At 42.6% G+C, this 25,692-nt stretch overlaps 1 protein-coding gene and 1 non-coding gene across 2 annotated transcripts in view; both read right to left on the bottom strand.

Moving 5' to 3' along the window:
- USP35 (ubiquitin specific peptidase 35) overlaps nt 1-25,692 on the bottom strand; it is an 81,862-nt gene that overhangs the window by 47,964 nt on the left and 8,206 nt on the right. The window contains exons 3-7 of the mRNA XM_043993206.1: nt 16,407-16,471; nt 15,457-15,584; nt 9,177-9,287; nt 7,840-8,558; nt 3,905-4,040 (exon numbers count right to left, since the gene is read on the bottom strand). Of these exons, the coding sequence (XP_043849141.1) occupies nt 3,905-4,040; nt 7,840-8,521 (818 nt within the window). The 5' untranslated portion in view covers nt 8,522-8,558; nt 9,177-9,287; nt 15,457-15,584; nt 16,407-16,471. The remainder of the gene's footprint in view (nt 1-3,904; nt 4,041-7,839; nt 8,559-9,176; nt 9,288-15,456; nt 15,585-16,406; nt 16,472-25,692) is intronic.
- Nucleotides 2,408-2,512, bottom strand: LOC122752338. Its single transcript, XR_006356096.1, has one exon. It is a non-coding gene; the product is annotated as a U6 spliceosomal RNA (small nuclear RNA).

The raw sequence follows: 25,692 nt of genomic DNA, 5'->3' as shown, positions 1-25,692 counted from the left end.
AACTCACACTGCTTTCCAGGCTGGTGTTTGCTAAACTGGTTCTTCCAACACAAAACTGATGGAGAACAAGAGAGCATGAGAGAGCCACATGAGAGCTCTCTCTGATGGAGCCATGAGGCTTTGAGGGGTCTGTTGACTTGGATGACTTTTCCTATGTTATGCATGTGTCCCTGAAGAATGTTTTCTGCATAAGACTGTACTGAGGACTTAGGCATAAAACAGATCCAAATTCCAAGTGAAGATTCTATGTTCCAAGGTAAACCACAGCTATGTCCTTGACTCTTATGAGTTCTTTCCTACTCTTCAGGTTGTGCCTGTTGTAGTCTACCTACATGGTGTTCTTCATACATACAGCAGATGATTAATAAATGTTTATTAATGGAATGGAACTAAAACCAGTGGCAGTTGCAGGGAGGCAGATTGCAATCAATGCAAAGGACTTCTTGATAATCAGAGATGGCTAAAGTGGTGGATCCCTGTCTTTGGAAAGGTTCAAGTAGACCCTTTCTCCCCAACCCCATCCCCTTTATCAATAATGAATGATGTTGTAGAGGGGCAGCTAGGTGGCACAGTGGAAGAGCACTGCCTCTGGATTTAGGAGGATCTGAGTTCAAATCCGGCCTCAGACCCTTGACACGTACTAGCTGTGTGACCCTGGGCAAGTCACTTAACCCCCATTGCCTCACCGAAAAAAGAAGAAGAAGAAAAGAAGAAAAATTATACTGTAGATCAGATTTTTGCATGGGGAGAAAGAATGAACTAGGTGACCTCTAAGGTCTCTTCCAACTTGATTCTATGAGAGGACGAGGTTAGAAGAGAAAATAGCTTGGAGTTAGGGATGAGGACTTGACTATGAGGTGGGATGTACTGGAGCCATTCTGGTATTCGAGCCCCTTCAGAGTTTAGCTTTTCTAGATTGATCTCCACCATTTCCCTTCACACATTTCAGCTGAACTAGACTATTTGCTATTCCCCAAACACATACTGACCTTCCTGCTTTTTGCTCACATTATTCCCTATTTCCTCTATCTCTACTTGTTTAAAACCTAACTATCCATTAGTTTCTTAGATTCTGTGGTATAGAAGAAACAAGTCAGGAGTCAGGGAGATATGTGAGTAACATATCTGACCTCCAAGACTCACTAGCTGTGTTACCATGGGCAAGTCATAAATTGTCTCATCTTCTGTTTCCCTTCTCTAGAAAATGGTGATAATAATTAATACCTTGAAGTACCCACAACCCTAGGTTATAAGGATCAAATGATATAATGTATATAATTAAATGGCTACTCTTACTCTCACCCTGGCCAGAAGTGAGTCTTCTTTCCTCCATACTTCTATACTCTGTTTCATTTAATCCTCATCTCAACAACCTTGGAAGGGAGGTGCTATTATTATCCCCATTTTACAGAGAAGGAAACTGAGGCAGACAGAAGTGAAGTGACTTGCTCAGGGTCTCACAGAGGTGGTACCTGACCCTGAGGCCAATTCTTTATCCACTATGCCATGCAGCCTCGTTTTACAGAAGAGGAAACTGAGGCAGACAGGTGAAGTGACTTGCCCAGGTCTCACAGAGGTGATACCTGACCCTGAGGCCAGCTCTCTATCGACTATGCCATAAAAGATATTGCCCCCCCAAAAAAATCAAAAAGTAAATTTCAAAATACAGCTACAGGAAGAACTTCTAGCCAAAGGAGAGAGATCACAAAAGAGTTTTGATGACATAAAATTAAAAAGCTTTTGCATGTATCAAATCAAAGCAGCTAAAATAAAAAAAGAAATCATCAAGCAGAAAAAAAACATAATTTTGTATCAAATGTTACTGATAAAAGTCTGATATCAAAGACAGGGAATCAACACAAATATGTAAGACGAAGAGATATTCCCAGAACATAAGTAGTCAAAGGATATGAATTCATTTTCAAAAGAAGAATTTCAAGCTAATTATGATCATCTTTTTTTTTGGTAAAGCAATTGGGGTTAAGTGACTTGCCCAAGGTCACACAGCTAGTAAGTGTTAAGTATCTGAGGCCGGATTTGAACTCACATCCTCCTGAATCCAGGGCCAGTGCTCTATCCATTGCACCACCTAGCTGCCCCAGTTATGACCATCTTTTTAAAAAAATGAACCAAGTCACTGATCATAAGAGAAATACAAATTAAAGCAATTCTGAGGTTTTGCTTTACTTGGAAAATTGTCAAAGGAAAAAATGCCAACAGTCAATATGGGGGAGGGCTGTGGGAAGACTGGCAAGTACATATACTGTTGGTTGAACTGTGAATTGGTCCAATAATTTTGGAAAATAAGTTAGAAGTACAAAAGAAAAAGTGACTGACTCAGTGCTCCCACATGTTCACCCAAGCAGATCAAAGGCAGAAAAGAAAGGCCCTGCTGACACCAAGTTGAAAATACATTGAACACTTCATTAATTTGTATGTCATCATTGCCCGGGGACCACGCTTTTCTTCTCTTTGTTGGTCTAGTTGTAATATGTGTTTTATGGCACTTAGCTGATCTTTCTGTTCTGCTCACAAAAGAGGAAGAAGACAAAGACCAGGAAAGGGAGACCTAAGCTCTTTCTTGGTATTAGCAGAAAACTGTTATACATAAGCTTTAGGGTAAATAGTCAGCAGCAGAATAAATGTAAGCTTCAAGTACTAAAGAGCTATGTAAGCGTTCTAAGTGAGAGAAAGAGTTAAAGGATTTTCTTTAAAACAGGAGAAATTAAGGAATGACAGACAATAATTGAAGTTTAATGAGAAAGGTATCAGATTGTACCTTGGTGGGGTTTTTTGTTTTCATTTCAATCCTACTATATGTAATTTGTTATTATTTTGAATATGTTATGCAAAGGTGAGTTATCAGTGATTATTTTTATAAGCAAGTCATTTTGTAGAAAACCACAATAGGGGGCAGCTAAGTGGTGCAGTGGATAAAGCACCGGTCCTGGATTCGGGAAGACATGAGTTCAAGTCTGGCCTCAGACACTTGACACTCACTAGCTGTGTGACCCTGGGAAAGTCACTTAACCCCCGTTGCCCTGAAAAAAAAAAAACCAACAGAAAACCACAATGTATAGTCTCTGATTCATGCAGAAAGCTTGGCCATATCCAGGTGCCCCTGTTGGCAGCCTAGATATTTGCCTCAGGACAGAACGTAGGAAGGAAATACAAAAGTCTTCAAGGGATTTTTTTAGCCGTCTGAACCCATGCCTGCTTATGTGTTTGCAATGACAAACATCACAATCTCATTAGCCTAGAGGAGGGAAGGCCCTGAAGATGAGTTGAGATGAGGGGATGGAGAGGAGGGATCAGGAAAAGCCTAGTACTCTTCCCTAGAATCACAGAACTTAAAGGAACCTCAGAAGGAATCTATCTAGTCTAACTCACTAGATAAAGGGATTCCTATAATATCACTGACAGTCATCTGTCTTCTGCTTGAAGACCTTGAGAAATGGTAGTCTTACTACCCTCTGAAGCAATCATTCTATATTAGGAAGGCTCTAGAGAATGCAGAGGGGACCCAGACTTCATCTGAATCTAGTCTTAGCCCAGCTTGGGCCAGTGAGAAGTCCTGTAACACATGTTGGTCTCACACCAGAGGGACAAAAAATAGGACCCCAAGAGTGCTGCAAGAGACTTTAAGGATCATCTGGTGTCATCTCATTTTACAGAAGGGGAAACTGAGTCCTAGGGAGGAAAAGTGACTTGCCCAAGGTTATACAAGCAGTAAGTGACAGAGTTGCGACTAGTACCTGGTTCTCCTGAAGCCAGGTAGCCATGGCTACCTGCCAAGAGAAAAAACCCTGCCCTCCTCTTTGTCTTTCCCTACCCCACCCCACCCCCTACCCCAGCCCCTCTCTGTTCTTCAGGGTTGATGAAGCTCCCTGCTGCTGTCTCCTACCTGCTGATAGCAGTCATCATCTGGGTATCTGTGATGCTATCATCATTGGTGAGGTTCCTGATCACCCCATCCATAAGTTCTAGAGGCACATACTGAACGACACTGGCCAGGGCGTTGGAGGGAGGCTCCTGCTCCTCTGAGAAACAAGGCAGAAACCAGAGGTAAATGTGGCTGAGGCAAAGACATCCATCCAGCTCCCCTCCCCCAACCCTACTCCCCAAACCTTGCTGACGGAGAGTAGAGAACGGTAAGGCAAAGCAGAAGCGAAAGCTCCCTGAGGGTGCAGACTCCTCCATTTCTATCTTTGCGGCCTTCTCCCCTAATTCATTGAATGACTTGATGCAGCACCTACTGAATACCTACTTGTTAAATTGAATTAAAGGGGACCTGGCATCCACAGTGGCCTCCTCCTTCAAGAGGATCTATGCTGCAAACCCGATGTCTTCCCTCCCTTCCCCACCAACTATGCTGAGGACACACAGACAGACAGAGCTTAATCAAGGTCAGATGATGGTGAAATTTGAAGGAATTCTGAAACAGAATGTCAGAGCTGGGAGGGGCCTTAGAACACAATGTTAGAGCTGGGAGGGGCCTTAGAACAGAAAATGTCAGAGCTGGGAGAGCCCTCAGAACACAGAATGTCAGAGCTGGGAGGGACCTTAGAACACAGAATATCAGAGCTGGGAGGGACCTTAGAATACAGAATATCAGAGCTGGGAGGGGCCTTAGAACACAGAATGTCAGAGCTGGGAGGGGCCTTAGAACACAGAATGTCAGAGCTGGGAATGCCTTAGAACACTGAATACCAAATCTGGGAGGGCCCTTGGAACACAGTGTTAGAGCTGGGAGGGGGCTTTAGAACATAAACTGTCAGAGCTGGGAGCAGCCTGGGACATAGAATGTCACGGCAAGGGACTTTTGAGGTCATCTAAACCAACTCAATAGGTGAAGCTCTCACGGCACTGACCCACAAAGCGTACCACTCATTCATGTACTAAAATTTATCTTCCAGGTCTCCCTCCGGCTTCTTCATCCTAAAAGGATGCACAGCACCTTGAAAACTGTCAAACACTTATGCAAATCAGTTACTATATAAGAAGCAGTGGGGGTGGGGTGGGGTAGAGGACAGAGTATTGGATTTGGAACCAAGACACCTGGGATGGAGAACTGGACTTGCAGTTAAGAAGCCTTGGGTTTGAATTCCCACCTCAGATACTAGCTATGTGACCCTGAGCACGTCAACCGCTCAGGGCCTGTTTTCTCATCTGTAAAATGTGGAAGTTGTATTGAGTGGCCTCTGAAGTCTCTCCCAGTCCTAACTTTATGATCTGTAACTTCTGGGAGGTTCAGTTTTCTCGCCCGTAAGGTGGGGATAATCATCTTTACACAGTCCATAGGTAAACAATAAAATGCTATAAATGGCTGTTACTGTGCATAAGTACAGGGTGGCCATATTTCCATCTCTGAAGGTTGCTGGCTGAGAGACAGGCTTGAGGGATGTAGATAGGGGTGGGCTCCAGTGAAGAGATGATGTGCTTGGGGGATGGCTCAAAGAGGTGTGAAGAGGCTTACGTAGGCCTTTGAGGGAGAGAACCAAAGGGAAGTTTTACCCACCTCCCAATTACTAACAATAATATTAGCAAGCATTTCTATAATTTTTTTAAGGTTTGCAAAACACTTTACTTGTGTCGTCTTATTTAATCCTCATGACCACCCTGGGAGGTAGGTACTATTATTATTCCTATTTTCCAGATGAGGAAACTGAGCTAGTAAGGTTCTGAGACAGAATTCAAACTCGTTTTCCTGATTCCAAGTGCAATACATCAGGGCTTCTTAAACTTTTCCCACTCTTGACCCCTTTTCACCCAAGAAATTTTTATGCAACCCTGGGTATATAGGTATATAAAATAGGTATACATAAACTTTTACTGTTGCCAAATTTTTCACGACCCTCACATTCAGTTACATGACCCCATATGGGTTTGGGACCCACAGTTTCAGAAGCTTTGTAATACTCTACCTACATCACAATTGCAGAGAAAGCAAACCCTAGGGATGTAGATGGGAGAGAACTGTAATGTGGAAGTGGGTATACTATAAGGATATGTTTCCTGATGATGTGTCCGTGTAGTGAACGCACACACACACACACACACACACACACACACACCCATATACAGACACAGAAAGGGCAGCTAGTCCTTGAAAACAGGTCAGCAAATGGAGTATGTTTGTGTGTGTTTGTGCATATGTCTGCTTGCATGGGCTTAGGTTTTGCATATGTGTGTTGAATTTATATTTGTATGTGGGGTGTGTGTGTGTTTATCTTCGTGTTTGCCTTTTTGTTTCCCTGGTGCTTAGAACAATGATGACACACAGTAAGCACTTAATAACAGTTGGTCAACATGGCTTGACTTGAGTGGGTTGTGTACTTGTGTGTGCGTGTATGGGCATGTGTGTGTATATGCAAGGACATGAATTTGCATGGGCCATATTTGAGTTATGTTGGGATGTGCCTTGATCTATGTCCACATCAGACTGTATATACTATGGGCAGCAGACATTGATCAACAAGCAATGAGGACAGGCCAGAACCTGGCTCCATTGCCTTATTCATGAGCCTTCCCTGGTTTGAGAGAGCTAAGGGAAGAAGCTCTGCTGACTGAGTAATTTAGGTCGGGCTCCCCTGGCCCTTCCCCTCTCCTTTGTCAGGAATAACAACAGTGAGGGCCCTGGCACTTTTAGGTTTACTAAGCACTTTCCCCTCACAATTAGGTCATGAGTCATACAGTGAAAGGATTATGATGCAAGTCATTTTCCAAATAAGTCACCTGCTCCCCACTCATTCCCCAGAAGAAGCTTAGACTCCATTCCTGGAGCCACCTTGAGTTTGGATAGGGGTCCAGGATTCTATATCACTTCCTGGCTATCTCCAAACCATGCCTCAAGCATCCCTTCTCCCTTCAAGCTTTTCTCATGTGTTGTCTTCACCCACTAGAATGTAAGCTCCTTGAGGGCAGGGATTGTCTTGCTTTTAAAAAATTTTTATCCCCAGCACTTAACACAGTGCCTAGCACATAGTAAATTAGGCTTAATAAATATCTGACTGCCAATTCATCCACCATATTAATGGTGAGCAAACTGAGGTTCAGAAAAGAGCAGAGACTTGCCTAGGTTCATACAGCTACTATGTGGCAGAAATAAGAGTCTGACTCCCTGATCCCCAAGCCATCATCCTTTCCATTCTCCCAGTGCTGCCAGGAACAACCTTGGCTTCTGTGAGGTGGGAGGCTGAAGCAGAATCAGGGGAAAATTCTATCTGAAAGAGGGCTAGCCAGGGAATCAGTAAGAAAACCCCTCCCAGCAGCCCTGGAATTTTAGTAAGGGCTGTGGCCTCCCCTGGAAGGGGATTTCTCTCCATTCATTCGTTCCTTCCTTCCTTCCTTCCTTCCTTCCTTCCTTCCTTCCTTCCTTCCTTCCTTCCTTCCTTCCTTCCTTCCTTCCTTCCTTTCTTTCTTTCTTTTTTTGCAGGGCAATGAGGGTTAAGTGATTTGCCCAGGGTCACACAGCTAGTAAGTGTCAAGTGTCTGAGGCCGGATTTGAACTCAGGTCTTCCTGAATCCAGGGCTGGTGCTCTATCCACTGTGCCACCTAGTTGCCCCTCCAGTGTGGTTGTTTTTTTTGGTTTTGTTTTGTTTTGTGGGGCAATGGGGGTTAAGTGACTTGTCCAGGGTCACACAGCTAGTAAGTGTCAAGTGTCTGAGGCCAGATTTGAACTCAGATACTCCTGAATCCAGGGCCAGTGCTTTATCCACTGCGCCACCTAGCTGCCCCTCTGGTGTTTGTTTAATGTCAAGACACATACATATATGCCTTTCTGTGCTCCATACCTAGCCCTCTTTCCACAAACCCTCCCCCACCCCCACCCTGAGTACCTGTGGAAGAGATGATGGCAAACAGCTCCTTCAGGGATGGCAAGATGGACGAGGCTTGAGCCCTCCAAATTTTAGGCAAGAGCCCACTCACTCGGTTCACGTGACTCAAGAACTCCACAATGCCCTCCTCCCCCTCCGCCAGGCACTGGAACTGCCCGATGCAGCGGACCAGCTGCTGGCAGAAGAGCAGCCGGTGTCTGCCATCTGGAATGCAGCGTGGGTACTGGCTCAGGAGGCGAGCCACCTTGGCACATTGCCTGGGGCCAGGCCGTTCACACACCTTTCTCAGGACTTCCAGGCGGAGCAAGGCAAAGACACCCTCAGCTGCTGGGCCCTCAGGGATGAACTGCAGACCCAACTGGACATAATCCAGCACATAGGGGCTGGGGTGCCCAGGGGTCCCGTAGCCCTCCTGCAGCAGAGTCAGGAGGAAATGGGCATTAAAGAACTCCACAAAGGCCTCTGGGTGGTATCGGCCATAGACTTCCAGGACCTCCTGACCGATCTCCCGCTTGAACTTGGTGTCACCCACCAGGAAGAGTTTGGTGGACAGCTCCAGCATGGCCCAGCACTGTGCACTGTCCATGGGCTGCTTTGCTGCCTCGATCACCCGCCGTACCAGCCCTTGCTTCACATTGGTGGGGTAGGAGGACAGCATCACAGCTTCCAGGATCTTGTCCATAGCTGCTCCTTGCCTGGGCTGCAGCAACAGATCCCGCCTTCCACCACCCCACCCCACCCCCCAAACATCAGAATCAGTCATCAACAGATCCCAAAGGAATTACGTGAGAAAAGTCACTAACTAACTGAATTCCAAGGAAGTCACAGACAACATAAAAGGCCTCCTATATGTCAAAACAACAATAATAATAATGATAGCACTTTGGTGGTAGCAAAAGACTGGAAACAAAATGATTGCCCATCAATTGAGGAATGGTGGAACAAACCATGGTATATGAATGTAGTAGGATATTACTATGCCACCAAAAAAAAAAATGATCATGAGGAATTCAGAGAAACATTAGAAGACTTATATGAGCTGATTCAGAGCAAAGTAAGTATAACCAGGAGAAAAATATACACAATGACCACAATAATGTAAATGAAAACAACTCAAAAAAGCCAATGAACTCAGAATAAAGGTAGTAACTGTTAAGCACAGAGATCACATGGAAGCAGTGGGGAAAAATAATTCTGAATTTGGAGCACTGAACATAAGAAACATAGAACCTGAGTTCAGATTTCGGATTTGCCACAGATTATTTTGGGTTTCTCCTTCCCCCTTAACCACAATCTACCTCATATCATGCTTTTTCTATGTTCACATTGCATCCTACCTTTGCTTTTGAGCTTCTTGAGAGCAGGAACTAGGTAGTTTCTATCTCTCTATCCATTCCCAATATGGTGCCTCGCAGCATAGAAAGGATGATGTTCTTCCCACTATAGCTCTATGGGATGAGATACGTGGGGAGGATGAGCGAAAGCAGCTAGTTGCATGTGGAGGAAGCATGGCTATACCCTGCTTCCCTCCTCCAACGTCCCTTTGCATCATGGTCTGTACTGGTGACTAACACTGACATGGATACAGCACAAATTCCCAACCTCCTACCCATCTGAATCTTACCCATCCATCCAGGCCCACCTCCTCCATGTAATATCACTATGCACTAAAAGATTTGAGCCTTCAATGAAATATGGGTCACTTGACTTCCCACAAAGCCCATATCTAGAAACCTTCTACTGTTAAAGATCTAAGCAATTATTTTTAAAAAGGTCATATTCTTCCATCACAACCATAGATGTTACACCTAAACAGCTGTCTCTCTTGCCCACTCCTTGCCTAGGCTCAGGACCTTGGGCAGGTCATTTCTCACTGGTCATCATTTTACATAGCTTTAAAATGAGGAAGGAAAACCAGGTGGTCTCTGAAATTCCTTCTCATTCTAAAATCCTAGTTCTAAAGTCCTGCCCAATTCTGACATTCTATATGTTAAGGTTCTCCCTCCTCCCCCACCCCACCCCCATATGCTCTCACAGTCTTTTTTTTTTTAAGTTCCTTCTGGTTTTGACATTCTATAGCCCATGTTCTGACATTTTGTGTCCTAACACTCCTTTCATCTCTGATATTGTAGAATCTATACCAGCTCTAACTCTTAATATTTTAATATTCTATATTTTAAAGTCTTTTTGGCTCTGATGTCCCATGTTCTATAGATATAGAGATAGCTAGGTGGTGCAATGGACAGAGTATTGGACCTGAAGTCAGAAAGACCTGAGTTCAAATTCAGTGTAAGATACTTTCCATTCTCATTCTGGGTAAGTCACTTAATCTTTCTCTGTTTGCATCAAATTTCCTTAACTGTAAAATGGAAATAATAAGAGCACCTACCTCCCAGGGTTGTTGTAAGGATCAAATGAGAAAATATTTGTAAAATGCTTTGCAAACTTTAAAGTGCCATATAAATGCCAGCTATAATTATTAATTATTGTGAATATGTCAAACGAGGTTGTTGTTGGTGGTGAGTCATTTGCCATTACCTTCTCCAGCTCATTTACAGATGAAGGAACTGAAGTAGAATTAAGTGACTTGCCTAGGGTCACATAGCTAATAAACATCTGAGCCTGGATTTTAACTCAGGTCTTTCCAACTCCAGACCAGATGCTCTATACACCATACCGCCTATTTACCTAAAATGAAATATCACCTCTCATTAATTGTCCTTTCTTCTGGAAGGGGACAATGACATCAGAGTGATGTCATGACTTGCAGTAAATTGGTTTAAGTGAGTGCAAGGTCACCAACCTCACTCTCTCTTCCACAACCATTTGGATTCAGTGGCAAGATATACATCAGGACAACTGGAGATGGCCCCAGATGTTTAACGCAATTGGAGTTAAGTGACTTGCCCAGGGTCACATAGCTAGTAAGTGTGTGAAGTGAGATTTTAACTCAGACCCTCCCAACTTCAGGACCAGTGCTCTATCCACTGTACCACCTAGCTTTCCCTATCATTAATAAGCTTCAGATGACAAAATGAGCAAGGCTCAGAGAAAACCAAGAATCACTGAGTTTAAATAATAATTAATATTAATGATAATAGGGAAGCTAGGTGGCACAGTGGATAGAGCACTGGCCCTGGATTCAGGAGGACCTGAGTTCAAATCCGGCCTCAGATACTTAACACTTACTAGCTGTGTGACCCTGGGCAAGTCACTTAACCCCAATTGCCTCACCAAAAAAAAAATATATATATATTTATATATATATGTATATATATTAATGATAATAGTTAACACAATGCATTAAGGTTTGCAAAGCATTATGTATAAAGTTAATCAAATGATATATAACACACAGAGATGTATATATATGTATATATATACATATATATATGTATTTTCAGTTAATTTTCAGTTGTGTCCAACTCTTCATGACCCTATTTCATGTTTTCTTGGCAAAGATACTACAGCGGTTTGCAATTTCCTTCTCCAGCTCATTTTACAGATGAAGAAACTGAGGCAAACAGGGTGAAGTGATTTGCCCAGGATCACACAGCTGCTAAGTGTCTGAGGCTGGATTTGAACTCAGGAAGATGAGTCTTCCTGACTCTAGGCCTGGCACTCTATCAACTGCACCACCTGGCTGTCCATTGTTATCATCCTACCCTGGCTCAAGCATGACCAGTTTACATCTTTCAAATTCTTGAGATTCATCTTTATTTTTGTGAAGAGTGTTTTGTAGTTGTATTCATATATAGTTCCTATATGTGTCTTATTAGGTAAGCTCCCAGATATTTTGTACATTTTAAAAATTAGTTTAAAGGGATTTCTTTTTTCTCTCTTCTTGCTGGCTAACCCCATCAATTTACAGATGAGGAAACTAAGGCCCAGAAATTTAAAATGAGCTCACCAAGGTCACACATATCATAAGTGGCAGAGGCAGGATTTAAATCCATATCTTACATTCAAATTATCTCAATTGAATCTTACAATCCTCCCCTAACCCATAAGTTTCCTCACCCACATTTAACAGAGAAATAAATGACTTGCTACAATGGTATAGCTAGAATAGTATCTCTAGTATGTAGAGAAGCAGCACAACAGCTAGGACTCGAATCCAGCTATTCTAACTCCAAGTCCTAGTGTTTGTGTGGTATCTAACAATTAGAAAGGGCTACCTTAGTAGGGGGCAGAATCCTTCTTCCATGGAGCTCATTCATCAAAAGCTAGAAGATTGACTAAGTGATGTGGAAGCCCTAACCTGCTCCATTTCCTGCCTGGATGGTTTGCCCTTCCTTAGGTAACCCAGTGACCTTCCCCACTCCTGATGACTCACTGTATCGGCCAGACCTGGTTCTGACATTCAATAGGCTTTTCTCCCACTATAACTCAGCACCCCCAACTTTGAGCAATCCACTAGCCTCAGCCTCCCCAGTAGCAGGGATTACATGTGGGCACTACCACACTCAGCCACTATGTGGGTATGTTGGAGAGGGGATCTTTTTCAGGCACAAATTGGACCTGTGGGCCCTGAGATGTCACCTAGCTTTAAAATTCTTTGGTTCTGATTCTGCAACATGACTAAAATACGGGCTTTGCACTAAGGAAAGTAGAATTTAAGTCTTAATTCAGATACTTAGTTGGTGTGTGACCCCAGGGAATTTTCTGAAGCTCAGATTCCTCATCTCTGAAATGGGTTTAGTAATAGTGGTCCAACCTACCTGATAAAGTTATTGCAAAGTAAACACTTTAGAAACCTAAAAAGCACTATAGAAGTCAGAGTTACTATTATTAATTACACCATTCTGCTCCTTTCTCTCTATCTCCCATGGTGCCATGGGGGAAGCCCACTTCAGAGGTTAGAATTATTTTAACATACTTTCAGTTGAATTCTGTAAAAAGTAAAAATAAATCCTTACACTCATTAAAAGCCTCAGAGTCAAATGACTATTGCTACCTATGCCCATTACCCTGGCTGACATACCCTCAACAGAATACAGCCATACTCAAGGAATTCACAAATCACTTTGAATAATCCCTCAGGTCCAGTTGCCAACCCTCTCCCTGTGCCCACAAGCTTCCCAGTATTAGCTAGAACCATGGCTACAAACAGAATCTCCTTTATTGGTACTTTCTATGTGCATAATACATTATAGTGAGGAGGAGATAAGATCACTATCTACAAGTATCTGACAGGTTATCACATGGAAGAACTTGGCCTCAGAGGACAGAATCAGGAGCAATAGGTCAGATGGGACAAGCATCAGGAGGCAGATTTCAGACCAATAAAACAGAAACTATACTAGCATTAGATATGAGATTAAAGGTTTCCAATAATGGAATAGGCAAGAATTTCTCCTTGAGGTTGGGAGCTCTCCATCACTGGAGGTCCTGAAACAGAGGCAGATGGGCCACTTGCTGGGGATGTGATAACGCCCATTGGGTTGAGCTTCTAAAATGAGACTGGTAAGATTTCTTCTAAACCTGAGGTTCTATAATTCTAGGATAGCCTTCATTTCTTCATTTTGTCTTTCTTTCTTTTTGGATGCTAAACATTTTTATTTAAAATTTTGAATTCCAAGTTCTATCTTTCTTCTCCTCCCACTCCTCCCCTCTCCCTGAGGTAGTAAGCAATCAGATACAGGTTATATATGTGCAATTATGTAGAACATTACCATATAAGTCCTTTTGTATAAGAAAACTCAAATAAAAGAAAAATATGAAAGAAATAAAGTGAAAATTTTCATGCTTCTTTGTCTTTCACAACAGCTCTGATGAGCAGGGAGGGAGCATAAAGTATTAACACCATTTGACTCAGAGGGAAAATGGACCACAGAGAGACAAGTAATAGGACTAGTCTGAAGCCACAGAGAAAGTCCACTATGGCTTTGAGTTCAGAATCCAGGTCTTCTGACCTCTAGTCCAATGCCTTGTCTATTACAACATCTGCTCCTGTCTACTCAAAGTCTAAGTTACAGTACACAGACTGATCTCCAAGCATTCTGGAAGGTTTGATTACATCTCTAGGACAAAAGGAGACAGCCTGCTGATATTGGCACTGGCCCTAGAAAATGTCCTTCCTCAAGCTAAACTCATTAGCCAATCATATCTGGATCTCCATTCAATATGGACTTCACTTTTTAACCACCAAGGCCTCTCAGCTGTTGGAGATAACTGTACCACTCATGAGGCATGGACCACAATGATCTTTGTGATAATAATTCACAGAAAGGCTGTGTGACATAATGGAAAAAGATCCAGTCTCTGAAACATACAGGCTGTGAGACCTTTGGCAAGTAACCAATTAGCCTTTTAGCACCTCCCAGACAACTCACTAAGACTTTAGAGCAGGCACCAGTCTTCATTAGGAAAGGAAGTTTCCTTAATAGAAGGTGGTGTTTTGGGGTTTTTTTTGGTGAGGCAATTGGGGTTAAGTGACTTGCCCAGGGTCACACAGCTAGTAAGTGTCAAGTCAAGTGTCTGAGGCCAGGTTTGAACTCAGGTCCTCCTGAATCCAGGGCCAGTGCTTTATCCACTGTGCCACCTAGATGCCCCCTTAATAGAAGTTTTATGCCTTAAAAACTCACAGTTCTGGTCCTCTAAACCCCTCAAAAAATTCTTTTTTTTTTTGCAGGGCACTGATTTGCCCAGGGTCACAAAGCTGGTAAGTATCAAGTGTTTGAGGCCAGATTTGAACTCAGGTCCTTCTGAATCCAGGGCTGGTGCTTTAATCAATGCACCACCTAGCTGCTCCCCAAACTCATCTTTCTTTAAGCCTCATCTGGCAGCTTCCTCTTTCCATTAACTGTGGACTAGATTGCTAATTAGATTGTGCCAACTAGATTGACCACACCCTCTAAATTTCACTTCTCTAATAATAATTTTCATTTGTTTTACTTAATTTATTTAAATTTACTCAAATCTATTCACTGAACTTATCTGGATTTATTTATTTAGTCGGGATTATTTATTTAATTATTTTTATTTAATTTTTGATAATAATTGTCATTTATTTTGCACTTTAAGGTACTTTAGAAATATTATCATATTCGATCTTCATAACAACTGTGGGAGGTAGGTGATGTTATTTATCCTCTTTTTACAATTGAGGAAACTGAGGTAGACAAAAGTTAAGTAACTTACCTAGTATCTGAGGCTGGATTTGAACTCAGAGCTTCCTGACTCCAGGTCCAGTGCTTCATCCACTGTGCTATTAGCAGCCTCTGGAGCCACACCCTGTTCATTCTACCCTGGTTATAATTCTGACCTGTTCAAACCCCCTTGCTTTGCAGCTAAAGACACTGAGACCCAGAGAACAAAGTGACTCAAAGGCCTTATGGGGCGGTGGTTAGTAGCACAGTGGCCATTCCAACCTGACTCCTCTGATTCCATCTTTGGAGCTATTTCCCCTGGACTGTCTATGTCTCTCCAGCAGCCAAGAATTACAGGTTTATTTATTGACTAGATATATTTTTATTCAAGGTTGAAGAAAAAACATTTGGAACCCATACCCAATATCACTGAACAAGTTCCTGAAGACCACAAAACATAATCAAGAAATCTTTCCTGCTCTTCCCCTCCCTCCTCCAACCCTGACACTTTCCATAACCTACTTACCTGCCTCTTCTGTCACTCATGAAGGAAAAGGATCTGTTCAACAATGAAACAGTCTGTTTTGTTAAATAGTGAGCTCCCCGTCGTTGAACATGTTCAAGCAGCGGTTAGATGACCTCCATCAAGGATTCCTACAATGGGAACATACTTTGACTAAATCATCAAACGTGGAGTTAAAAAGGATCCTAGGGCTTATCAAGTCTAACCCTGTCATTTTACATATGGAGAAACCAAGGCCCAGAAAAGGAAAGGGTTTTGTCCAGAGCCATAAAGATATTAGAGAAAAGAACGGAGACTCTAACCCAGGCCCTCTGCCTCCAGATCTGATGCTCCCTCCACTATACCACACAGCCCCAAGATTTTAATCATTCCTTCTATAGTAAGAATAACCACTCCCATTTCTAGAGTACCCTAAGGCTTCCAAATTGCTTTCTTTACAAAAAATTACCCTTTGAAATAGAGAGTGTAGAACTATTCTGATGTTCTATGAGTCAAAGATTCTATGGTCTGAGGACCACAGGAGGTAGCTTTCTACTCTGTATAAAAGAAGCAGGCTCTAATAGTCAGAGCTGTCCAACAAGAGAATTCTGACTCCTCGTGTAGTAGTGAGTCTCTGATCACTCAATGAGATAAAAAAGAGTAATTCAGCAAAGGGGGGCTCATGCCTCCCTGTCAGGAATGCGGTAAGGAAAGGTTCACACTTCAAGCAATGGTTGGACCAAATGCTGGCAAAGGAACTGCCAGCTCCAGGCACACTGCAGGGAACAGAGTGGGGGCTTCAGTCAAACCGGGTTTCCTACAAGCCTCCGTTTCCAACCGACTCAGGCAGCCTGAACCACATAGACTCAAATTTATGGAACTAGCTCAGAGGAATAATGCTAATATTGACAATGACAATGAAAAACTCTTACATTCTAATACCCTCAATTACAAAAAGCAGTTATTTCATCTACCTGTATGAAGCTCTGTAGAACGTGAAACAGAACAGTATATTCATTTGTCCCAGGACTGTTTTTATCTAAACTCCATGGGGAAAAAAAAGATGAGAAGAGTAAGATAATAACAATAATAAATAATAATTGCTGACATTTACATAGCACTTCGTTTTCAAATTGCTTTGCATACATTACCTTATCTGAGCACTTCAATAACCCTGTGAGTTCATTTTACAGATGAAGAAACTAAGGCACAGAAAGGCTAAATGATTTGCTTGCAGCTACTAATACTACAAGTAGGATTTAACCTTCCTGTCTTCTATTCCAAGGGTTTTTGTTTGTTTGGTTTGTTTTGTTTTTGTGGGGCAATGAGGGTTAAGTGACTTGCCCAGGGTCACACAGCTAGTGTCAAGTGTCTGAGGACAGATTTGAACTCAGGTCCTCCTGAATCCAGGGCCAGTGCTTTATCCACTGCAACACCCAGCCCCCCCCCCTATCTTAAGGGTTCTTAACTTTTTTGGTGTCATCCACACAGTCCCACCCCCCATCCCAGTCTGGTGAAGCCCATGGATCCCTTGCTAGAAAAATGTCTTCAAATGCATGACATATATGACATATATAGATTTGCAAAGGAAATCAATTATTCTGAAGTTTTCAAAAAAAATTTCTTTTTAATGTCATGAATCCCAGGTTAAGCACCTATCCCATGGATCACATTGGTAATATCTGTCTGGTGGACAGTCTTACATTAACCAATGTATTTCCCTCTGCTGTCTATTCCTCTTTGCCCAGAGCTAAGAGTCTCTGCTTGGTTAAGTGACTTTTGAATGAAATGAGGTTTGGAGTGCTTGCTACTCTAGGATGCCAATATCCACAGTGGGTGTTTGGGATCCAATCCAAGAAGTCACATATACTTTTTTGAGGGGTGGGGGGGCAATGAGGGTTGTGACTTGCCCAGGGTCACACAGCTAGTAAGTGTCAAGTGTCTGAAGCTGGATTTGAACTCAGGTACTCCTGAATCCAGGGCCAGTGCTTTTTCCACTGTGCCACCACAGCTAGTTCCCAGTCACATACACTTTTGCCCAATACCCAGTTCAGACTTTAAGCCAGGATATTTCCCTTGAAATAAAAACATTACTCATGCTGAAAAATGCTATCCACATCCAGAGAAAGAACTAATAGAGTCTGAACGCAGATAGATTATTTTTTACTTTATTTTTTCCCATTTTGTGGGTTTGGTTTTTTTGGGGGGGTTGTTTGTATTTTCTTTTACAACATGACTAATATGGAAATGTTTTGCATGATTACATATGTATAACCTATATAAAATTGCTTACCATCTTAGGAATGGGATGGGGAGGGAGGGAGATAATTTGGAATTCAATTTTTTTTAAATGAATGTTAAAAATTGGTTTTTACATGTAATTGGGAAAAAATTAAATATTAAAATAAAGAAAGCCATTTAAAAATATATAAATTTACAATAGTGATAAATTAAGGGTGATCATTTGATTTAGGTAAAGTATTTGTCATTTTACCAACATGAGTCAAGGAAATTTAGGGTTTAACCAGAAGGAAAGTTTGGCATTGGGTCTATGTCAGAGTCAAAGTATGGATAGGAAATAAAAGAACCAATTCATTCATTGAACATTTATGAATTTTTCTCCTGTTCATTTTTACTGATGAGGAAACTGAGACTTGCCCAGGGTCACACAGCTAGTAAGTGTCTGAGGTCAGTTTTGAACTCAGAAAGCTGAGTCTTCCTACCTCCAGACCTGGCACTTCATCCACTAAAGCCACCTAGTTGCTCTTTCTCCTAGTCGCCCAATCCTTCAACATTGGTGTCACCTTCAACTCCTCACTCTCATTCACCGTCTGTCCAATCTATTGTCCAATTTTGTTATTTCCACCTTCCCTTACTATCCATCATTTTCTCTCTACTCATACAATAACGACCCTAGTTCCAGCCCTCATCACCCTCTCCACCTGCCATAGCCCACCGACTTCTACCTGGTCTCCTTACCTCGAGACTATATCCATTTTAATCCAGCCTCCACTCAGCTACCAAGGTGGTTTTTCTAAGCTATGTATGCAGGGGGCTAAATCCTCTTTTACTACACAGCAGTATAACACTATCACCTCTGTTCAGTGAACTCCAGCAGCTCTCTGTTATCTCCAGGACCAAACATCAAGCCCTCAGATCTCCTTAACCTGGTCCCTCTTCACACAGTGAAATCAAACTATACTAGCCTACTTGCGGTCATTCAAACGTGACAATCCTCAGCCTCGGTCCTGTTGCACTGGCTGCACCCCATGCTTGGAATCCTGTGCCCGCTCACTTCCACCTTGTAGTTTCCCTGACTTCTGTCAAGACTCAGCTCAAATGGTACCTTCTGCAGGAGGGCTTTCCCATTCTCCCCAGTAGTCAATGCCTCTCCCTGAGATTACCTTCCTTGCACTCCCACTATACTGTTTGTACCTAGATATTTCCATGTTGTCCCCCTATCCCACTCCCCCATTCCCATTAGAATTTAGATGCCTTGAAAGTAGGGACTATTTTTTGGTTTTTCTTTCTATCTCTATGATAAGTATAGTGCCTGGCACACAACAACTAATAAATGCTTGTTGACTGACATTTGTAACTTCTCTGGGCCTCAGTTTCCTCCTCTGTAAATGGGGGGATAGGCCAGATGGCCCATAAGGTTCCTTCCAGCTCTAGACTTATGATCTTATAGGTTTATCCACACTAGGTATTAGGGCCTGAATATGTAATATTTTCCAGGGAGAGCTTTCTTTTCCCTTCAGGAAGCACTTCGTAAGCACTTACAAAGCAGTCCAGTAAATATGTTCTGCCACGTGCCTCTCAGAGCAAGAACCAACATACCGTTCCAAGCACAGGGCCTGCTTTTTCCCCTGAGTTTGGCTTAAACTAAACCTGTGCACAGTATATAATAAGAAAATGACAATGTAAGTTATGAAGAAAGCAGCAATGAGGTTTTTTGTTCATTTTTGGTTTTTTAATGAAAACATCTCTCTTGGAGAAAGAAATGTAAAAACTTTCACAAAAAGCATATTTAAGGTAGGATTTCTATGTATCTCCACTAGAGATCACCTTAAAACTGGGCTCAAAAACCAGGGGACTAAAATTCTAACTCTGTCACCTGTCACCTGTCATCTAAAGCCCTCCATTATACCTGACAAAAACTCACCTATCAAGTTTTGCAGCCTCATATTATTCTCTTCCACTAAAGTCTACAGCTCTCACTACCTATGTATTTATACACACACACACACACACACACACACACACACACACACACTACCCCTTTCTACCTCTGTGTATATGGGCCATTCTTTTTTCTTTCTTTCTTTCTTTCTTTTTTGCAGGGCAATGAGGGTTAAGTGACTTGCCCAGGGTCACACAGCTAGTAAGTGTCAAATGTCTGAGCTCGGATTTGAACTCAGGTCCTCCTGAATCCAGGGCTGGTGCTTTATCCACTGTGCCACCTAGCTGCCCTCCGGGCCATTCTTTATACTTAGGATGGCTTCCTTCTCTCTCTTTGCTTGTTAAATCCCTACCTATCCCTCAAAGCCCAGCTCAAATGCTATCACCTTTAGCTAGTATTTCCTGAACCCAAGGTTGGTAATGATCTTCCCCCTCAGACCTCACAAATACTTTGTATGTCTCTAAGGAGCTTATCGTGTAATACTTCAAGTTATAGTTTTCTGTGTTAGGGTTTTATCTTCTTTCATTTTTATTCAGTCATATCTGACTCTTTGGGTTTGGTTTTTGGTTTTTGGGGGGTTTTGTGAGGCAACTGGGGCTAAGTGACTTGCTCAGGGTCACACAGCTAGTAAGTGTCAAGGGTCTGAGACTGGATTTGAACTCAGGTCCTCCTGAATCCAGGGCTGGTGCTCTATCCACTACACCTAGCTGCCCCCGTCTGACCCTTTGTGATCCCTTTCCTTTTGGGGTTTTCTTGGCAAAGATACTAGAGTGGTTTGCCTTTTCCTTCTCCAGCTCACTTTACAGATGAGGAAACTGAGGCAAACAGTGTTAAGGGACTTGCCTAGGGTCACCCTGTTAGTAAGTATATGAGATTGGATTTGAATTCAGGTCTTCCTGACTCCAGGCCCTACACTCTATCCACTACACCACCTAGCTGCCCCATTGGAGGCCTTCATAAACATTTTTGATGACCTTTTGTCAGCATACACTGTAGGTAAGGATGCACAAGTAAAAGTGCTCTCTAAAAAAAAAAGACACACTTTTAAATTTAATCTTCATTCTTGGCATTTTCTCCATCATTTTCTTATATCCAGACAGTCAGTAAAACATCCCTTTCAACTCCAAACCCCAGTGATTCTGAATTCCTGAGACCCCTTTCTCTTAGTATTAGTCCCATTTATGGAAAGTGGAAGAGAACCGCAGGCTGGGAGTGAAGAAGAGACCTGGGTTCTAATCTCAACTCTACCCCTTGACAATGTGATGAAATAATGGGATTTAGCAAATACTCAAAGGCCCACCTGGAGATTAATCTAGACTGATTGTATCAAGTGAGAGTGATTGACTGCTGATTAACCTACTTAAAGTTAACTGGATTGTAATCACACCTGGCTATCCCTTAAGAAGGTATTGTTCTCAGAAGCTAGACTTTGAACTTAATTTGAGAACACCTTCACCTTGGAGGACAGCAACCAATCAGCTTGAAGCAGTGTGTAAGGACCACCTCTGTTCCAGACCTATAAAAAGCTTCCACAATCAGCTTGCTGGAAAGTTCCTGATTAAAGCAGGCTCCTGGAGGAGGACTTGAGGAAGAACCCAACCAGGCTGGAACTCTAGGCTAGGTAGGACTTCTTTTTCTTAACTTTCTGAACTCCTTGTAAATATCCGTATGCTTTAATAAATGTTTAATGCCCAAAGACTGGTGCTGAAGCTTCTAATTTAAGGCGATCACACAATATAGATTTTAAACATCACAACTTTCTTTGTGACCTCTTTTCCAAGGCCTTCTCCTTGCCCTCTCTGACACTCAGTTTTCCCATGTACAATAAAGAATGGTCTAAGTGGATTTAGGTTCTTTCTTATTCCCCTGGGCCGTCAGGCTCTTGGAGACTCATAGCAAATCTCCCCAGCTGGTCACAGTGAGAACAAGCTGCTCTTCTATGCCAATTATGTATTATACATAAAGTATTTTCTGGGCCCATATCCAGAATAATTTTGGTGGGTGTGGGCTGGGGAAGGAGATGGCAATCAATAAGCAATCCCAGCCACTGAGAATTGATTTGCCATCATCTCTGGAACCACATGTTTTCCCCACTTTTTCTCAGCCCTTCCTGTGCATGAAAGCCTTTTTACTTCAGGTAGGGGTTGAACTAGATGACCCCTGAGGTCCCTTTCTTTGGTTTTCTCTCCTGTCTCTGCAGGGTGCTTAAGGAACAGCCAGATTACCCTTATACTTTACTTCATCCAAGGCTGCTCAATTTAGTCTTCCCTGATGGGGCTTTGTAAAATGGTAAATATGGAAAAGGCTTTAGAGACCACCAAGTCAATCCCCTCATTTGGCCAAAGGGGCAACCCAAGACCCAGAGAAACGAAGTGACTTACCTGGGGTAGAGTAGTCCCTTCCAAACCACAAAACTTAATTCAGACTAATTCATAGAATCACAGGATGTCAGAGATGAAAGGAACCTTAGAGATCACTGGGTCCAACTCTTCATTTAGATAATAATAGATTACATTGCTATGATGTGTGCCAGTTTCCAAAGGACTTCCCTCATTAACAACTTGGTATTACGGTAGAAAATGCACTGTTTGGAGTTAGAGGGACACAGAGTAAAGATGTCCAGATCTGGGGTCAGAGGACCTAGTTTCCAATCTTGGCTCTGCCATGGAGGCCTTGGGCAAGTCACCTAACTTTTTTTTTTTTTTGGTGAGGCAATTGGGGTTAAGTGACTTGCCCAGAGTCACACAGCCAGTAAGTGTTAAGTGTCTGAGGCCGGATTTGAACTCAAGTCCTCTGGTGCTCTATCCACTGCTCCACCTAGCTGCCCCAAGTCACCTAACTTTTCTAGGCCTTTGTTAATTCCTTCATAAGATAAAAGGCTTGAGCTAGGGAACTGCTCAGCGTCCCTTTCCAGGTCTAAATTGATGATGCTATCTATGTCTCAGGCTGGACTCCTTGGCTCTTCCTGCCCATTGTTTGTGTGACCTTGGACCTGGAGAGATAAGGAAAATGAGACTCAAAGAACCCAGCTAGCTTGTCTAAGGTCAAGCAGTGGCCAGTAGAATCAGGTAAAGCCAGAACAACCCAGGTGTTCTGGCTTCAGTGCTCCTTCTACTACATTTACAATTGAGGAAACTGAGGCTCTGGGACACCATTCCCAAGCCACACTCCCAGGGCTAGGCTCTGAATCCTTGTCTCCCAAGTCCTTGTCCTTCAGGAGAAGACAAATCAATCGCTTACGAAATATTTCTGAATGATTGAAAAAGTCTCAATTAACTAATAATGTTATCTGATCATTGTGGGGGGTTTTTGGTTGCTTCCAACCATACAATGACAGTTAACAGTTGCTTTAAATGAAGAAATTTGTCTTTGGTTTCTTTCTCTATAAAATGAAGGTAATCTCTTAAGTGCTGCCCTCAGCTCTAAAATCCTTTGAGCTGTGATCTGTAATAAGCATCTGTCTGTGTGACACACAAGTCATACATGCACATGTATGTGTATGTATGCAAACACAGGCATAGTGGTTACATGCACATGTGTACCCATATATGCGCATATATACATGCACATTTACATACATACACCTGCTTATACATAAATATAAACCTACAGATACAAACATGTAAATACACAGACATACATATATGCATATATAAAGATACGTGTGCACATACACAAACAATTCCATATACATGCACATATTAAATATCCTATAAGCTATGATCTATAATCAGCATGCATGATTATATGTATAAAACTGTGCACACATGTATATATGTGTGCACACCTACATATATGTGTGCCTACACAGTCATATACACAAACACATGTATGCATAATATCTATCCATAAACATCCATATCCCTAAATATATACATATATACATGTGTATCTACAAAACCACATACATATATTTATATATCCTATGGTCTGTAATTAGCACATGTTTATATGTATACATATGTGAACACACATACATTCCTTTGTTCATGCCCATCTATATGTGTGTGAACATATATAAATTTAAAAACATATACATATATATTTATAACTTCTCATACAGCAATGATGTTATTCTTTCTTTTTCTTATTAAAAAGGAGAAATGTTACCCAGGGGCCTAGTTTTAAATTTAAAATGCCCCCCTTTGGGGGCATTATAATGGAGAGGTAAAGGATAGACTCCCTCCCTCCTCTCTTCCCCCTAAATCATCCCACATGAAGCTTTTAGGATTTAGATGTTAAAAAAAAAACAAAAATGAAAGAAAGAAAAAAGATTTAGATGTAGAAGAGATCTTAGAGTTAATCCAGTCTAATCTCCTTACTTTACCAAGGAAGAAACTGAGGCTTACAAGTCAAATGACTTCCCAAGGTCACAAAGGTCATTAAGTAACAAAGCCAAGATTGTACCCTGGGACCACTACCTCAGCATCAGTATCTTATCTGAGATGAAGGCCAGACACACGGCAGAAGGATGAGATAAGAAAGGTTGGGCATGTGATCATCAACACAGGTTAGGAATAATGGCTGGAATGTCCATTGGGGTACTAATTGGACCCTGGGCATACAAAGGGAAGGGGGAAGGAGGGGGGGGGAGGAGGGGAAGAGTGGTGTAAAGTTCCTGAGACCCTGGAAAGGGTCCAGATCATAGGACTATAGAGCTAGGTGGGAACTAAGGGACTCCAATACACACCCCACCACCACCCTACCACCACTGCTGCCACCCATTTTACAGAGAGGAAAACTGAGGACTGGAGAGGTGAAGCCGATGTCATGCAGGAAGAATGTGTCAGAATCAGGATATGAAGCAGGGTCTCCACTTCCTAGGTCACTGCTCCTTCACCTGCTCAAGGATGCACAGAAACAACATGACATGGTGGAAAGAATGCCTTCCCTGGCCCAGCGCTTTTTTCACTAACCACTCAGCATCCAAATACCATACTCACCCCCCTCGCCATACTTATTTCATACCCATCTTCCAAGATCTAGCTCCACCAGGAAGCTTTCAGACCCCTCAGAGTTGGAAGGGACCTTAGAGGTCACTTAATCCAACCTCCCTTCCAATACAACATACCAGATAATCTATCCATCTGCCACTGCCTGAAGAACCTCAAAATGACAGGAAACTCACTACCTCACAAGGCAGCCTAACCTACTGAGAGGCAGCTCTATCAGGAAGGTTTTCCCCTCTGACTCTCTATAACTCTCTCCCCCTTCCTCATCCCCAAAACACACACACACACACACACACACACGTCTCCTAGTTCTGCCTTTAGGAGCCCAAACTGATAAATATCATCCTTCAGCCCATGAGAGCTGGCAAGAATTAAACTTCCCCTCTTCCAGGTTAAATTGGCCTTGCTCTTTCAATGCTCTCAGAATCCTAGATACCTCCCTCGGGATGGGCTCTGGATTATCACAAATCCTTCCTAAAACTAGAACTAGCCACAATATTGCAGATGGGATGAGACCAGGCCCAAGGGCAGTGAGACCATTGCTCCCTCCCTCCATCCAATCAATCTGCTTCATTTTCTGCAGCACAAGACTGCATGAGCATCTGAGGCCTCCCCAGACACTGCTGACTCATGCTCAACGGTCAGGCCTCTAAAACGTTCAGGCCTCTGCATTTTGTTTATAACAACAATTTATTTGTTGAGACCATTGTGATTTGGGAGGAGGAGCCAGGAAGCCCCCTCCGCTTCCATTCTTCCCTCTACACCCCACCCCACCCCCTCCTCTCTTTGACTGCTGGCTCCTAAATCTCCTTTATGAAACCTTCCCTGGCTCCTTGAGGTCCGTTACAATCCCACCCCCACCCCCACCCCACCTCAAATCAGAAAGATTTGGAGCTGGAAGGGACCTTGGAGATCATCTTAGTCTAAACCCTTCATTTTACAGAAGAAACCAAGACCCACAGAAGTGAGGGGGCTTGCCATGGGTCACACAGGCCAAAATGGGAAGGCAGAATTTGAACCCAAGTTCTGTGACTCCAAAGCCCTGCACTCTACCGTGCACAGGCACACCTCACAGGGCACTCACTATAATTATCTGCTTATGACATTTGGACCACGTAGAGACTG

The sequence above is a fragment of the Dromiciops gliroides genome, chromosome 3 (genome assembly GCF_019393635.1).
Source record: "Dromiciops gliroides isolate mDroGli1 chromosome 3, mDroGli1.pri, whole genome shotgun sequence".
Classification (NCBI taxonomy): domain Eukaryota; kingdom Metazoa; phylum Chordata; class Mammalia; order Microbiotheria; family Microbiotheriidae; genus Dromiciops; species Dromiciops gliroides.
The sequence above is the reverse complement of the archived record's forward strand: the minus strand, read 5'-3'. Positions and strand labels throughout refer to the sequence as shown.